Raw genomic sequence first — 18,119 nt, forward strand, 5'->3', positions numbered from 1 at the left:
CCATCAGCACCATCACTGGCTCTCTGATAGCTGTGCCACAACGCTATCTGTTGGCAGACGCTGTTGAAACCATTATCAGTACATCTACTAACCACCAGGTGGCATATACCGTTATTGGATTAAAATCGACGTCGTCTTTCCATGTTGACTAATTTTTTTTTTTTTTTTCGGCAGCGTATAAACGCTCTTACTAAAATGTTTGTAGGGCAGTTCACGATCTGCTCGACAGCCCTTCCCCTGTACCCCAAACCCCTTGGATCCACACCTGGGTTTCAGTGTCGTAACAATCGCTGAAAACTTGCAAAAACAAGCCATTTAACATTTTTGCAAGAAACTGTTGAGGGTGCCCTCGGCCATCAGTGCGATGATCTTCGATTATATATTCCTGGGTAGCTAACAATTTCTCACGTAGTGCTGCTGTGGTAATCTTTGGATTGTTTCTGGCATGAAGTACACTCTTTAACACCTAATCACTTCAGTTGTGTGGCTGGAAATTGTTGTACGTTTCATTCCATGTTGTCCAGTTGTATTCTGTGTGTGTGCAGACGCGGTGCCGTCGCGGCTGATCGTCGCCATCCAGTGCTTCGCGGCGAGCTGGTGCAGCTACATGCTGCGCATCAACCTCAGCCTGGTGCTGCTCGCCATGGTCTATCCCTCCAGAACCGAGGAGGCCGAGGAGGTCTTAGCGCCTCTCTCTGAAGACAATGTGACCACATCTTACCTGGAACCCCCTCTGCCAGACGTAAGTAGGCCAGTGGGGTGAAGTACAGTCTTCATCCATGGTGCTGTGTAATTTTGACAAACCAGTTGATAGTTGATAGGTAAAAATAGGAGGTGAAGAGTTTTTCTTTGCATAGCTCATACTCCTGGTTGTTGCGTTTAGCAATTAGTATGCCCCTGTTCAGCAAAGACTGTGCCAACAGCCTCAAGTAGGCAGTTGCTCACCCACTCAGACCTGTGACACATGTCCACATACACTCAGCTTCACTCCCCAAGCTACTTCTGTGCCTATTACACATATTTCTTTTAACGTTAGTGGCCCCCTCCGACACGTTTTCAGGTGTTCATCAAAGCAACAATGTACCTAAGCACCCCAGTGAATATGGCTATTGTAGTTTGTTAAGATGGGAGTGAGATATTCATCATGAAAATGCAAAACAATCGGCAACAAGTGTTCACCAAGAACGCTGAAATAATCGTAGTGCTTCAGGTTTGTAGTAACCTGAATGTGTGGTCCAATGTCATGGTACGAAAAACACCCATTAAACATCAGAGAACTCCCTCCAGCTTGCACTACAGTCTCAATACACTGCGACTTAAACACAGTGTAAGACTATTGTCTGTACTACGCTTACAGACAGTTGTCTTCTCTTTGCTTAGCATGCGCTAGCTGGTGAGTCTGACAGTCTGGAACTTTCGTTACACTATGCATCTTATTTCTGGTGTCGAAAGCACTGTACAATTGCTCAGGTATTGTTTCGATGCGTAAGTGTGGGAACACAAAGAAAACTGGTATTCTGCGTGCCCAATAGTCGTACCGTACAACACTAGGGTGACAAAAGCTATGGGAAAGCTCCTAATACCGCGTCGGACCTCCTTTTCCGATTTAGTGCAGTAACACGACTTGGCATGGACTCAACAAGTAGTTGGAAGACCCCTGCAAACATTTTGAGCCATTCTAGTTCTATAACCGTCCATAATTGCGAAAGTGTTGCCAGTGCAGGATTTTGTTCATGAAGTAACCTCCCGATTATGTCCAATAAATGTTCGATGAGTCGCCAGATCATTCGCTTGAACTGTTCAGAATATTCTTCCAACCAATCACGAAAAATTGTGGCCCAGTGACACGACGCATTGTCATCCATAAAATTTCCTTCGTTGTTTGGGAACATGAACTCCACGAATAGTCTCCAGGTAGCCGAACATAACCATTTCCAGTCAACGATCAGTTCAGTTGGACCAGAGGATCCAGTCCGTTCCATGTAAACACAGCTCACACCATCATGGAGCCACCGCCAGCTTGCACAGATCCTTGTTGACAATACACAAAGGAATTACTGACCTTAGCTGCAAGTGGGTACTGATTGAAATCAATAGAGAAAGTGAAAAATTTGTACCAGACCACGATTCGAACCTGCGTCTCCTGCTTACTCGGTAGATGCTCTGATCCCTGAGCCATCTGGACAAACTGGTCGTTGCAACTGCATTGACTACCCTAGCACACCTCCCGTGAGACTCAAATTCTCAGCTTGTCCACACACTACAAATGAGGTGCCCCTTGCCCATTCTCCTCATTACTCGCGACGTTTCGCCTAGTCCCGTTAGAGTTTGATGCATCTGTACTAAAGAGATCATTGACCGTTTAATAGTGGCAACATTTATTTACAGCTCGTACAAAACAGATACGTGTTTCAAAGTTTTACTGACCTTCAAAGTAGGCACCAGTATTGTGTGTAACCCGTTGCCAGCGATGTGGAAGTCGTAGGATACTCTTAGCCGTGGCAGTTATGTTGACAGTTCGAGCGGTGCGGTCTATGGCCCGACGAATTTTTAGCAGTTCTGAAGCGAACACCGTGTAGTATTTCCTTCAGTTTAGAAATCGCGTTGAACTTACGAGGGCTTAAGTCAGGGGAGTGCAGTAGGTGGTATAGCGCTTAGCAGCCCCATTAGTCAAACAAATCAGTAACAGCTTGCACTTAGCACACTGGACTCGCATTGAGGAAGACAACGGTTCAATCCCGCGTCTGGCCATCCTGAGTTAGGTTTTCCGTGATTTCCCTAAATCCCTCCAGGCAAATTCCGGGATGGTTCCTTTGAAAGGGCACGGCCGACTTCCTTCCGCATCCTTATCCTTCCCTAATCTAAATCAAATGGCTCTGAGCACTATGGGACCTAACTGCTGTGGTCATGAGTCCCCTAGAACTTAGAACTACTTAAACCTAACTAACCTAAGGACATCACACACATCCATGCCCGAGGCAGGATTCGAACCTGCGACCGTAGCGGTCGCGCGGTTCCAGACTGAAGAGCCTAGAACCGCTCGGCCACACCGGCTGGCTTCCCTATTCTGATGAGACGGATGACCTCACTGTTTCGTCTCTTCCCCCAAACAACCAAGCAACCCAACAGCTTCCACTGTACGTGCTTGAGCACTGTCCTGCAAAATGATGGTCAGGTCCTGCAGAAAGTGTCATCACTTATGTCTCTAAGCTGCTCGAAGTTTGTGTTCCAAAAATGATTAGCATAGAGACAGAAGTGATTACACTTTCTGCACGGCATGACCATCATTTTGCAGGACAATGCTCAAGAAAGTACAGTGCAAGCTGTTACTGATTTGTTTGACTGACGGGGCTGCTAAGCGCTATACCACCTACTGCACTCCCCTGACTGAAGCCCTCGTAAGTTCAACTCGATTTCTAAACTGAAGGAAACACTTCACGGCATTCGCTTCAGAACTGCTACAAATTCGTCGGGCAATAGACCGCGCCGCACGAACTGTCAACAGAATTGGCACTGCTAAGTGTATCCTACGACTTCCACATCGCTGGCAACGAGTTATACACAATTCTTTAAAAATGGTTGAAATGGCTCTAGGCACTATGGGATTTAACATGTGAGGTCATCAGTCCCCTAGACGTAGAACTACTTAAACCTAAATAACCTGAGGACATCACACACATCCATGCCTGAGGCAGGATTCGAACCTGCGAACGTAGCAGCAGCGCGGTTCCAGACTGAAGCGCTAGAAGCGCTCGGCCACAACGGCCGGCTTACACAATGCTGGTGACTACTTTGAAGATCAGTAAAACTTTGAAGCACGTATCTATTTTGTACTAGCTGTAAATAAATAGTTGTCAATGTTGCAATATACGCTCCTGGAAATTGAAATAAGAACACCGTGAATTCATTGTCCCAGGAAGGGGAAACTTTATTGACACATTCCTGGGGTCAGATACATCACATGATCACACTGACAGAACCACAGGCACATAGACACAGGCAACAGAGCATGCACAATGTCGGCACTAGTACAGTGTATATCCACCTTTCGCAGCAATGCAGGCTGCTATTCTCCCATGGAGACGATCGTAGAGATGCTGGATGTAGTCCTGTGGAACGGCTTGCCATGCCATTTCCACCTGGCGCCTCAGTTGGACCAGCGTTCGTGCTGGACGTGCAGACCGCGTGAGACGACGCTTCATCCAGTCCCAAACATGCTCAATGGGGGACAGATCCGGAGATCTTGCTGGCCAGGGTAGTTGACTTACACCTTCTAGAGCACGTTGGGTGGCACGGGATACATGCGGACGTGCATTGTCCTGTTGGAACAGCAAGTTCCCTTGCCGGTCTAGGAATGGTAGAACGATGGGTTCGATGACGGTTTGGATGTACCGTGCACTATTCAGTGTCCCCTCGACGATCACCAGTGGTGTACGGCCAGTGTAGGAGATCGCTCCCCACACCATGATGCCGGGTGTTGGCCCTGTGTGCCTCGGTCGTATGCAGTCCTGATTGTGGCGCTCACCTGCACGGCGCCAAACACGCATACGACCATCATTGGCACCAAGGCAGAAGCGACTCTCATCGCTGAAGACGACACGTCTCCATTCGTCCCTCCATTCACGCCTGTCGCGACACCACTGGAGGCGGGCTGCACGATGTTGGGGCGTGAGCGGAAGACGGCCTAACGGTGTGCGGGACCGTAGCCCAGCTTCATGGAGACGGTTGCGAATGGTCCTCGCCGATACCCCAGGAGCAACAGTGTCCCTAATTTGCTGGGAAGTGGCGGTGCGGTCCCCTACGGAACTGCGTAGGATCCTACGGTCTTGGCGTGCATCCGTGCGTCGCTGCGGTCCGGTCCCAGGTCGACGGGCACGTGCACCTTCCGCCGACCACTGGCGACAACATCGATGTACTGTGGAGACCTCACGCCCCACGTGTTGAGCAATTCGGCGGTACGTCCACCCGGCCTCCCGCATGCCCACTATACGCCCTCGCTCAAAGTCCGTCAACTGCACATACGGTTCACGTCCACGCTGTCGCGGCATGCTACCAGTGTTAAAGACTGCGATGGAGCTCCGTATGCCACGGCAAACTGGCTGACACTGACGGCGGCGGTGCACAAATGCTGCGCAGCTAGCGCCATTCGACGGCCAACACCGCGGTTCCTGGTGTGTCCGCTGTGCCGTGCGTGTGATCATTGCTTGTACAGCCCTCTCGCAGTGTCCGGAGTAAGTATGGTGGGTCTGACACACCGGTGTCAATGTGTTCTTTTTTCCATTTCCAGGAGTGTATATATACCTAGTAAGCAGGAGACATGGGTTCGAATCTCAGTTCGGCAAAAATTTTCTGCTTTCTCCATTGACTTCACTCAATGCTCACTAGAAGCCAAGGAATGTAATTCCTTTCTGCGTTAATTCATAATGTCTGCTGGTTCAAAAATGGTGTCTGTTCTGTCATACATGTCTGAAAGAACAGACACCACGTAGAACCTTGTTGACAACTTGGGTCCATGGCTTTATGGAGTCTGCGCCGCACTCCTATCCTTCCATCAGCTCTTACCAAATGAAATTGGACCACTGTTTTCCAGTCGTCAGGGTCCAACTGATATGGTCACAATCGCAGGAGAGGCGCTGTTAGCAAAGGCACTCGCGTCAGTCGTCTGCTGCCACAGCCCAGCAGCGCAAAATGTCGCCGCACTGCCCTAACTGATTCTTTCGTCGTACATCCCACATAGATTTTTGTGGTTGTTTGTTAGCACTGACAACTCTACGCAAACGCCGGTACTCTCGATCTTTAAGTGAAGGCTGTCGGCCACTGTGTTGTCCGTGGTGAGAGGTAATGCTATTCTCGGCCCACACTTGATACTGTGGATAAAGGAATATTGAATTCCCGAACGATTGTCAAAATGCTATGTCCCATGCGTCTAGTTCAGTGCTTTCTAAGACCATTACCCTTGAGTGCAATCATGTATTACATAGTCAGCCCCCCAACCCTTCCCCTCCCCCCCCCTCACACACACACAAACATGCACACACCACTACCACCACCACCACCACCATCTACATAAGCACCCGACTAAACTTTCTCTGAACACTCATTTTTAACATGACAAAACATAAATGATACAGTATTTATTTTGTGTGGTCAGTGCCACAGTTGGTAACGCTTATCTCTAAAAACAATTAGGTAATTCTCAGTGCGTCGCGAGTGCTACCTACATCTCCTCCTCCGAAAAGAAAGCTGACATTAATCAGCGAGGATAGATGGTTGTTACAAAACATGATTCCTCTGGACCATTCCTCTCAGTATCGACACTTCCTTCACCCACACCCTAAACCAAACTAAAATGTTTGCTCTAATCGTAGGCCTAGTGTCTATAAAATACTTAATTGCTGGGCTCCCCACTTCTGAAAAGGGCGGAAATTCAAAGTCTTCAAGCTGCCAGTGTTTCGTGTCTGACTACTGGCACTAATAAAACGTAAGATAATAATAATAGTACAATGTAGTACCTACGGCTGTGTAGAAGCATTAGTGAAGCAGTTTCTGGTCTATTGCCGGAACTAACTACAGCTCTGAGAAGGCATTTTCATATGTGATGTATACGTCGCAACTTTACTGTCATAGTACAAAGTACGGCTGAATTTGGAGGACAGATAAGGAAGATGCTGTTTATACGTGTCGCTTCACAAGCTGTAACCTCTACGACAGTGTCACGTGTTACTGCTAGTATTTGAAAAAAAAAAGATGTAATTATTGGAAACTTATATAATCAGTATCACAGTGTCAAGAAATGCCACTAATAGTAACGAGCTCTTAAACAGAAACACAGCTGAAACCCTTTATCATTACCCCTCAGAAAATTACATTTTACACCTAAAGGAATTATTACCCGCAGGTTTGGAATCTCTGTCTACCTCCAGCTACAATTCCGGGTTCAAAATCTGTTAATTCCCGTCGTACGGCCATAATCACGTCGGAAACCTTCTTACATGAATTAGCTGAGTACAAATGATAGTTCCGCAAATACACAGCCCTTTTATGTGTATATGTGCATATTGCTACCCCATGACTGCCGTCACCTCATTGTATATGTACCTACAGCATTTATACCTAGTCAGTATGCAGCAGTGCCACTACGAGAAGAACATCGCACTCATTGTTACCGGTGCAGTCTTTCTCACACAATTTTAAGCAAAGTATTCCGTAAAAAAAAATTCGCAACTTGTAGCTTTATACGTCAACTTCATAGTGAAGAGTTTATCGTCACATTAATGGTCATATCTATTGAGATATTTCGCATTTACGTAACACACTGCACGAAATTCCAATAGTCTGCAATGATAAATAGTGGATGCTACGATTTTGTGTTTGGAGCATATTATATTATACATTGCTGCACATTAAATTTAGCTGCTGTATTGAATTGTTTTAACCTTGGGAGGCTATCTACACTACTGGCCATTAAAACTGCTACACCAAGAAGAAATGCAGATTATAAACGGGTATTCATTGGACAAATATATTATACTAGAACTGACATGTGATTACATTTTCACGCATTTGGGTGCATAGACCCTGAGAAGTCAGTACGCAGAACAATCACGTCTGGCCGTAATAACGGCCTTGATATGCCTGAGCACTGAGTCAAACAGAGCTTGGATGGTGTGTACAGATACTGCTGCCCATGCAGCTTCAACACGATACCACAGTTCATCAAGAGTAGTGACTGGCGTATTGTGACAAGCCAGTTGCTCGGCCACCATTCCCAGACATTTTCAATTGGTGAGAGATCTAGAGAATGTGCTGACCAGGGCAACAGTCGAACATTTTCTGTATCCAGAAAGGCCCGTACAGGACCTGCAACATGCGGTCGTGCATTATCCTGCTGAAATGTAGGGTTTCGAAGGGATCGAATGAAGGGTAGAGCCACGGGTCGTAACACATCTGAAATGTAACGTCCACTGTTCAAAGTGTCGTCAATGCGAACAAGAGGTGACCGAGACGTGTAACTAATAGCACCCCATACCATCACGCCGAGTGATACGCCAGTATGGCGATCACGAATACACGCTTCCAATGTGCGTTCACCGCGATGTCGCCAAACACGGATGCGACCATCACGATGCTGTAAACAGAACCTGGATTCATCTGAAAAAATGACGTTTTGCCATTCGTGCACCCAAGTTCGTCACTGAGTACACCATCGCAGGCGCTCGTGTCTGTGATGCAGCGTCAAGGGTAACCGCAGCCATGGTCTCCGAGCCGATAGTCCATGCTGCTGCAAACGTCGTCGAACTGTTCGTGCAGATGGTTGTTGTCTTGCAAACGTCCCCATCTGTTGACTCAGGGATCGAGACGTGGCTGTTTCGCTGATAAACCGTATTACTCTCCTGAACCCACCGATTCCACAGTCTGCTAACAGTCATTGGATCTCGACCAACGCGAGCAGCAATGTCGCGGATAAACCGCAATCGCGATAGCCTACAATCCGACCTTTGTCAAAGTTGGAAACGTGATGGTACGCATTCTCCTCCTTACGCGAGGCATCACAACAACGTTTCACCGGGCAACGCTGATCAACTGCTGTTTGTGTATGAGAAATCGGAGCCGGCCGGAGTGGCCGTGCGGTTCTAGGCGCTACAGTCTGGAGCCACGAGACCGCTACGGTCGCAGGTTCGAATCCTGTCTCGGGCATGGATGTATGTGATGTCCCTAGGTTAGTTAGGTTTAAGTAGTTCTAAGTTCTAGGGGACTGATGACCTCAGAAGTTGAGTCCCATAGTGTTCAGAGCCATTTGAACCATTTTGAAAAATCTGTTGGAAACGGTCCTCATGTCAGCACGTTGTAGGTGTCGCCACCGGCGCCAATCTTGTGTTAATGCTCTGAAAAACGAATCATTTGCATATCAGAGCATCTTCTTCCTGTCGGTTAAATTTCGCGTCTGTAGCACGTCTTCTTCATGGTGTAGCAATTTTAATGGCCAGTAGTGTATATTTACCTCTAATTCTGATAAAATGAATTTTATATAGTGGGTTCACTTGTGCTTGGCTGTGCTGATGATACAGCGGGAATGAAATATTCATAAAATCCATTGTATCCTGTAAATAGTTGGAAATATCGAGAAGGAAGAGGAGATTAGTGTTTTTAACGTCCCCGTCGACAACAAGGTCATTAGAGAGGGATCACAAGCTCGCATTCGGGAAGGTTGAAGAAGGAAAGCGGGCGTACCCTTACGAAGGAACAATCCTGGCATCAGCCTTAGGTGATTCAGGAAAATCACGGAAAACCTAAATCTGGCTGGCCGGACGCGGGTTTGAACCCTAGTCCTCCAGAATGCGAGTTCAGCGTGCTAACCAACGCTTGAGATATCGAAATAAGTTTTTGGTAAATGATAGCACGCAAAGACGACAATACTTTTCCACATTGTAACACGTGGAATTTTTCTGTTTTCCACGGCATAAGGTAACTACAGACACTATCAATGGAATAACGTAATCTTTTAAAGGTCAGCGATATTTTGTTAAATGATCATTAATGTGGCTTTGCAGCACCGATGAAGAAATTACACCTTTATTTTTATACCGAGAATGTACTTCTTCATTAGCAAATAGCCTCATTTATCCTCATTTTCTTAAAGTAGAAAACCACTGTTTCAGGATTCTGTCGCAATTGCAACTGCAGTAGTATGTTATTGAGGTGACATTTGCGTAAACGTTGCAGGTGGTCATACGTTTTAGCTCCTCAGTGAATCTTTCATAGATCAAAAGGTATTTAAGGTGATTAAATTCACGACTTCACTCTGAACGTGGATAGAAAAAGATGGTACGCTATTTGCTGTGAATTATTTTCATATTTGTCAGATCGCTGAAGTGTGAGAAGAAAAACCTTTTTTATAAAGGGTGCGGCAGAACCGACTAAGCAGTTTCTATCGATTACCGCAGGGGCTGTGGTGGGGGTAGGCAGTTGCATGTGGTCTGCCTTTGTTCAGTCGTTGACCCAATTTCAGTAGCCAACATGGTCTGGACCGATGCCCGTCGTGGTTTTGCCGTTTGCGCTTATTATGAAAACAACAGATCTGTGATCGCTACACAACGAGCTTTTCGGTGACAGTTCAACATTCCACGCTAGAGTGCCGTTCCTAATGCAAACAAAATTCGGTCCTGGGTTCCGCAGTTGGAGGAAACTGGTAGCACAATAACAATTGATACACATGGCCGACGCAGATCCATCAGAACGCCAGAACATGTGCAGCGGGTGAGAACAGCAGTTCAACAATCGCCGCAACGTTCTGCTCGACAACATGCCGTTGCGTTGGGGATTGCAGACCGCAGCTTGAGAAGGATTCTGCAATGTGTTTTGAAGTTCCATCCTTTCAAAATAATGACTGCACAAGAATTACGCCCAGCAGACTACGCCAACTGTCAAAAACTGTGTGAGCAAATGCTTACTCAGATCCCTCCAAATGCAGCTTTCTTCAGTAGTAACGAGGCACATTTTCGTCTTAGTGGGTGCGTGTGTAAGCAAAACTTTCGCTACTGGGCTGAAAATAATCCCCGAATTGTTCATGAAAGACCGCAACTTTCTCCTAAAGTGACAGTGTGGTGTGCCATATCACAACTTGGCGTGGTAGGCCCTTACTCTTTTGAGGAGGAAGGAGTGACCTTGACAGTGAATTCCACACCATATGTTTCAATGTTGCAAAATTTTCTGCAACGCAGAATGGACGAGACTGTTGAAGAACATGGACCGGTGGAGTTGTGGTTCCAACAGGATGAAGCTACTGCTCACACAGCTCGAATTTCACTGGATGTTTTGAGAGAAATGTTTCCGGTTGATGTGTGGAGGCCTGCGCAGTCACCAGATTTCAGCATTTGTGACTACTTTCTTTGGGGATATCTGAAGAAAAAGGTTTTCAAAAGCCGCCCTCACACCCTACCAGAGTTAAAAGTGCAGATTATTGAAGAAGTGAATGCCATACCCCGAGACATGTGTGCAAGAGCTGCTCGAAACTTCAGAGATCGTCTACAGCAATGTATTGATGCTAACGGCCGCTATGTGTAGGACATTATTTTCAAAACTAAATGAATGTAAAATGGTATATTCTATTAATGTAAAAAATTAAAAACATTTTTTTCTCTGTACATCCAGATTTACTTTTTATTGCTCCTTAAAACTGCTTAGTCGGCTCTGTCGCACCCTGTATTTCCTTTCCAGTCGTTCACTATTAAAAATACAGTGGGTTACGGGATTCTGTCAAAACAGCAACAGAACTGCTGATTTATGTTTATATGAATTGTTAACACTTTCTCCTCTGAAGAAGCATCATTAGTTATGAGTTGGAAAGTTTAATTTTCCTTCTTCTGCCGAACGCAGTGTAGTTCGCTCAAACCCACACAGCAGCTACCGCAACAAAATCGTGAAACATTTATTAAACAAGCAACTGGCGACCGGAGAGGTGAAAAGCTTCTGGAAAGCCTCATGGTGTTGGTTTGCAATAACATAAATAAAGAAACTTCGTGTTCATTTTCATACTACCAAATGCTGTTTTCACTCGTTTCGATATATCGAACCATTCTAGGAGATACAGTGCATGTTATGAACATTTCATTCCCGCTCCATCGTTATCACGTGCGAGCGCAAGTGTACCCACTACGTGAAATCAATTTTCTCAATACTGGAGGTACATACAAATCTCTTCTCAAGTTTAAAGGAAAATTCAATATGTTTGCCAAATCTCACATGCAGTACTGCATAATCCAATATGCACCACGTGCAGAATTATAGGGACCCCTATTTGCATGCAAACTTTTCTAATTTAATGTAATGTGTAATGCGAAATATCACAATAACTGTGACTGTTAACAAAATTATGGGCGCTTCACTTTGTAGCTTACATACAAAGCTATAAATAATGAAAAAAAAATCATTTTTTACCCAAAAGTTTCCGTGAAATCGTTTGCGAAAGACTGCAGACCGGATTCCCTGATTTTGTCAGCGCAGGAATTCGGTCATTTCAGGTTTATCAGCGAAACAGTATTGTTAAACTTCAGTCATCTGTGCATTGTCTGTTTGCATCACTTCGGTTTACGAATTTGAGCAACTATGCCTGGTACACAACACAATATACAGGGCAACGACCACAACCATTTCTTAGTCCACTCAAGTTCTGTCTAAATAAAACTAGTAATTATTGTGTAGCGCCTGAAAGCATCAATTTTTATTTTCTCGGGTGTTTCTGGTGTAAGTGAAATATTTGTTTTCGTCAGGCAGTAGCCCCTTCGCAGTTTTGTGATGACTACAGGGAAATAACGCGGAACTGTTTCATTGTTAGGAAAACATACATTATTCAAAAGTTATCACAAGAACAGTGCTACAGAAAATGTTATATATTTGATGTCAAGAAATGAAGACTCCCGACTGATGGAAGAAGTCTGTAATGTAACATCAAACACTGGCTTGACGCCGGCCGGAGTGGCCGAGCGGTTCTAGGCGCTACAGTTTGGAACCGCGCGACCGCTACGGTCGCAGGTTCGAATCTTGCCTTGGGCATGGATGTGTGTGATGTCCTTAGGTTAGTTAGGTTTAAGTAGTTCTAAGTCCTAGGGGACTGATGACCAAATAAGTTAAGTCCCATAGTGCTCAGAGCCATTTGAACCACTGGCTTGACTTTCTTTCCTCTGTTAGTCACTGGTCGAACAACTGCATCGACAACAATTTAGCTGTCAAATTGAACTGCAAGTTTTCAAAAAAATAATGATTTGAGATATTTTTGGTATGGTTTAAGTGCTTAAAATTCACGTGTGTGCGCTTTGGACTTCGCATTACGTGCGCTACGTCCTCTTGCCCGGCTACGTCGGTGTACAATGCAGAAGTATGGATGTGGAAGGCATAGTTAGGAACATTCATTGGTTGAATAAATGAAAAGCACTACATTGCTTATATTCCTGCAGAACATAAGCAGTTCAGTGCTGTTAATTTACTGTAATGTTGTTCTACTAAGAACCAACGGAAGAATAAAAAAGATGTTTCCAATGGCTCTGGGCACTATGGGACTTAACATCTGTGGTCATCAGTCCCCTAGAACTTAGAACTACTTAAACCTAACTAACCTAAGGACATCACACACATCCATGCCCGAGGCAGGATTCGAACCTGCGACCGTAGCGGTCACGCAGTTCCAGACTGAAGCGCCTAGAACCGCCCGGCCACACCGGCCGGCGCTGAAGAATCAGTTAACTTAATTCGTTGTTTGGGATCCAACAGAACAAGTTTATTGTGCCCCTAGTTGTTGTGCCATCAGTGTTGTATGGTGGTTAGCGTCGATGCTTGGTGTGCTGTTGGTTGCTGGTTCAAACCAGGTCCTGAAGAAATTATTTGTTTACTTCATAGTGACCATTGCTCGAAGGGTCTTGAAATATCTTATGTACAGTCCAAGTTTCGTCGAGTGCCACATCATGTGAAAATTACTTCCGTTCTTCAGTTTTACACGTCAGTGTGTTATGTTCGGCACCTGAGAAGGCCGATTAGGTCTTCGTGTCCCATCGACGACGACGTCATTATAGGCGGAGCACAAGCACAGATTGGGAGAAGGGTAGCGAAGGAAGTTTAACATGTCCTTTTTAGAGGAACCATCCCAACATTTGTCTTGATCAATTTAGGAAACCAGTGGGGAACCTAAATTTGGATTGCCAGAAGGGGATATGAGTTGTCATCCATGGTACTGTAGAGTACGTAAGATATGACAGTGTACATGGAGTAGTCACCGAGAAGGAATAGTCGCAGCTGCTTGATACCTCGGTGAAAGATGTATCCAAATCCAAACTACACTGGCGTCCAAAATTAAATCAACAAACGGAAATTTAGTAATGTCGCTTTTATTTCACTATAAAACGATATAAACAGGTGATGAACCATGGACCTTGCCGTTGGTGGGGAGGTTTGCGTGCCTCAGCGATACAGATAGCCGTGCTGTAGGTGCAACCACAATTGAGGGGCATCTGTTGAGAGGCCAGACAAACGTGTGGTTCCTAAAGAGGGGTAGCAGCCTTTTCAGTAGCTGCAGGGGCAACAGTCTCGATGACTGACTGATCTGGCCTTGAAACATTAATCAAAACGCCGTTGCTGTGCTGGTACTGCGAACGACTGAAAGCAAGGGGGAACTACAGCCGTAATTTTTCCCAAAGGCATGCAGCTTTACTGTATGGTTAAATGATGATGGCGTCCTCTTGGGAAAATATTCCGAAGGTAAAATATTCCCCCATTCGCATCTCTGGGCGGGGACTATTCAGGAGGACGTCGTTTGTTTATTTAATCGTGTCAGAAACACACACTATAGCTTACAAGTTATACAAAATGTTCCAAAACATGGTACTATAAGCATTAAAATTACAATTAAATGCTGCGTGACCAACTTCGCATGCTTCCTTGGTGGCATCGATGACATTCTGTAACGTGCATGACGTTGGGCATAGGCTGCAGACAAGAAGATGACTCATTGTCTGTTCTTCACATCATTCACATGCTGTGGAGTCGCACACAAATCCCCACTTTTCAAGTTGGTCTTCCTTCTTCCAACTCCAGAACGCAGCCTGTTGAGGGTCTTCTATACTGACCAGCTTTCTTTGTGACCTGATGGGAGGCTTTCGGTCGGGATCATCCACCGTGCAAGGTGGCTGGATCTGGAACGCCATGAGTTGACTCTGAAATTCGAAGATGTTTCAGCGAGGCTTTCAGTTGAATGGAGTAAGCATTTCCTTGACTTTATCCTTGGTACTGCTGGCTGATACCCGTGTAGTGCGTGGATCTTCAGATTCAATGCCTTAGACTTTTCCAGTCAGGATGCACATTCAAGACGGATATCTGGAGGTGGGATGCCCGTTAGACAAACTTTATCAAGTGGTGTAGATCTCAAACATCCAGTAATGAGTCTGCAGGTTTCATTCAAGGCGATATCCACTTGTTAAGCAGGACTAGATCTGCAACAGGCAGGGCAAGCATATTCTGCAGCTGAATAACAAAGAGCTACAGCAGAAGTTCTTAAGATGCGAGGATGTGTACCCCAGGCTGTATCCGGTAATTTCCGGAGGATGTTGTTCCTTGCAGATACCTTCCATTTGGTGTTCAAGCAATGTATTCTCTAGGTAGGTAATCGATCAAGAGGTACTCCAAGATATTTGGGGGTGAATCGCTGTTCTAATTGCTTACCTCCCCAGAACACTTGCAATTTCCTTGCTGCATGTCTGTTTCTAAGATGGAACGCACAAATCTGTGTTTTTGCTGGATTTAGCTTCAGCTGGTTGTCTTGGCAATAGCCACTTAGAATTTCTACAGCATGGGAGAGCTTCTCTTCAACATGTTCAAAACATGTTCCTTGAACTGCTAGAGCGACATCATCAGCATAAATAAATCTCTTTGTCCCTTGCGGGCAGGGCTGATCATTTTTGTAGATGTTAAAAAGTATAGCAGCTAGCACACTCCCTTGTGGAAGGCCGTTCTTTACATTCCTCCATCTGCTCCGCTGACCTTGAAATTCAACGAAAAAACCTTCTGTTCTGAAGAAAGCACTCAATCATTTGGGTGAGTTTGTAATCCTCGGTTATGTTAAGCACTTTATTTAGCAATATACGGTGGTTAACAGTATCGTAGGCTGATGTTAAGTCAATACAAGCTACACCAGTGACTTTGTTGTTTTCATAGCCGTCTTCTATATATTGTCTTAGGTGAAGTACTTGTTATCAGAAGAAACAAAACTGGCGTTCTACGGATCGGAGCGTGTAATGTCAGATACCTTAATCGGGCAGGTAGGTTAGAAAATTTAAAAAGGGAAATGGATAGGCTAAAATTAGATATAATGTAAATTATTGAAGCTCGGTGGCAGGAGGAACAAGACTTCTGGTCGGGTGAATACAGGGTTATAAATACTAAATCAAATAGGGATAATGCAGGAGTAGGTTTAATAATGAATAAAAGAATAGGATCGCGGATAAACTATTACGAACAGCATAGTGAACGCATTATTGTAGCCAAGATAGACACGAAGCCCACGCCTACCACAGTAGTAGAAGTGTATATGCCAACTAGCTCCGCAGATGGCGAAGAGATTGAAGAAATGCATGATGAGATAAAAGAAATTTTTCAGATAGTGAAAGGAGATGAAAATTTAATAGTCATGAGGGACTGGAATTCGATAGTAAGAAAAGGAAGAGAAGGGAAGGTAGTAGGTGAATATGGAATGAGGGTAACGAATGAAAGAGGAAGTCACCTGGTATAATTTTGCACAGAGCATAACTTAATCATAGCTAACACTTACTTTAAGAATCATGAAGACGTTTGAATACGTGGAAGAAGCCTGGCGACACTGGAAGGTTTCAGATAGATTATATAATGGTAAGACAGAGATTTAGGAACCAGGTTTTAAATTGTAGGTCATTTCCAGGGGTAGATGTGGACTCTGACCAAAATCTATTGGTTATGAACTGTAGAATAAAACTGAAGAAACTGTAAAAAGCTGGGAGTTTAAGGAGATGGGACCTAGATAAACTGAAAGAACCAGAGATCGTAGTGAGTTTCACAACGAGCATTAGGGAAAGATTGACAAGAACAGGGGAAAGAAATACAGTAGAAGAAGTATGGGTGTCTTTGAGAGATGAAATAGTGAATGCAGCAGAGGATCGAGTAGGTAAAAAGACGAGGACTAGTACAAATCCTTGGGTAACGGAAGAGATATTGAATTTAATTGAAAGGAGAAAATGCAAAAATGCAGTAAAAGAAGCAGGCAAAAAAAAATACAAAATTGTCAAAAATGAGATCGACAGGAAGTGCAAAATGGCTAAGAAGAGATGGCTAGAGGGTAAATGTAAGGATGTTGAGGCATATATCTTTAAGGGTAAGATAAACACAGCCTACAGGAAAATTAGAGAGACCTTTGGAGAAAAAAAACACTTGTGTGAATATCAAGAGTTCAAATGGAAACCCAGTTCTAAGCAAAAAAGGGAAAGCAGGAAGAAGGAGTACATAGAGGGTCTGTACAAGGGCGATGTGCTCGAGGACAATATTATGGAAATGGAAGAGGACGTAGGTGAAGATGAAATGGGAGACTTGATACTGCGTGAAGAATTTGACAGTGTACTGAAAGACCTAAATCGAAGCAAGGCCCCGGGAGTAGACAACATTCTATTAGAACTACTGATAGCCTTGGGAGAGTCAGCTCTGACAAAACCCTACCATCTGGTGAGCAAGTTGTATGAGACAGGCGAAATATCCTCAGACTTCAAGAAGAATATAATAATTTCAATCCCAAAGAAAGCAGGTGTTGACAGTTGTGAAAATTGCAGAACTATCAGTTTAATACGTCACGGCTGCCAAATACTGACACGAATTCTTTACAGACGAATGGAAAAGCTGGTAGAAGACGACCTCTGGGAGGATCAGTTTGGATTCCGTAGAAATGCTAGAACAGGTTAGGCAATACTGACCAAACGACTTATCTTAGAAGATAAATTAACGAAAGGCAAACCTACGTTACTGGCATGTATAAACGTAGAGAAAGCGTTTTGACAATGTTGACTGGAACACCCTCTTCTAAATTCTGAAGGTGGCAGGGGTCAAATACAGGGGGCAAAACGCTGTTTACAATTTGTACAGAAACCAGTCGGTAGTTATAAGAGTCAAGGGGCATGAAAGAGAAGCACTGATTGGGGAGGGAGTGAGACAAGTTTGTAGAATATCCACGATTGTATTCAATCTGTATATTGCGCAAACAGTTAAGGAAACAAAAGAAAAAATTTGGAGTACGAATTAAAATCCATGGAGAAGAAATAAAAACTGTGAAGTTTGCCGATGATATCGTACTTCTGTCAGTGACAGCAAAGGATCTGGAACAGCAGTTGAACGGAATGGACAGTGTCTTAAAAGGAGACAAAAGCGAAACGAGGATATTGGAATGTAGTCTAATTAAATCAAGTGATGCTGATGGAATTAGATTAGGAAATGAGACACTTAAAGTAGTAGATGTTGTTGTTGTTGTGGTCTTCAGTCCTGAGACTGGTTTGATGCAGCTCTCCATGCTACTCTATCCTGTGCAATATTCTTCATCTCCCAGTACATACTGCAGCCTA

At 44.6% G+C, this 18,119-nt stretch overlaps 1 protein-coding gene across 1 annotated transcript in view; it reads left to right on the plus strand.

The window, feature by feature from the left end:
• Positions 1-621: 621 nt before the first annotated feature.
• Positions 622-18,119, plus strand: part of LOC126416225 (sialin-like) — a 124,005-nt gene continuing 106,507 nt past the window's right edge. Inside the window, exon 1 of the mRNA XM_050083828.1 lies at positions 622-742. Within this exon, the coding sequence (XP_049939785.1) occupies positions 644-742 (99 nt within the window). The 5' untranslated portion in view covers positions 622-643. The remainder of the gene's footprint in view (positions 743-18,119) is intronic.

Source organism: Schistocerca serialis, chromosome 8 (genome assembly GCF_023864345.2).
Source record: "Schistocerca serialis cubense isolate TAMUIC-IGC-003099 chromosome 8, iqSchSeri2.2, whole genome shotgun sequence".
Lineage (NCBI taxonomy): Eukaryota > Metazoa > Arthropoda > Insecta > Orthoptera > Acrididae > Schistocerca > Schistocerca serialis.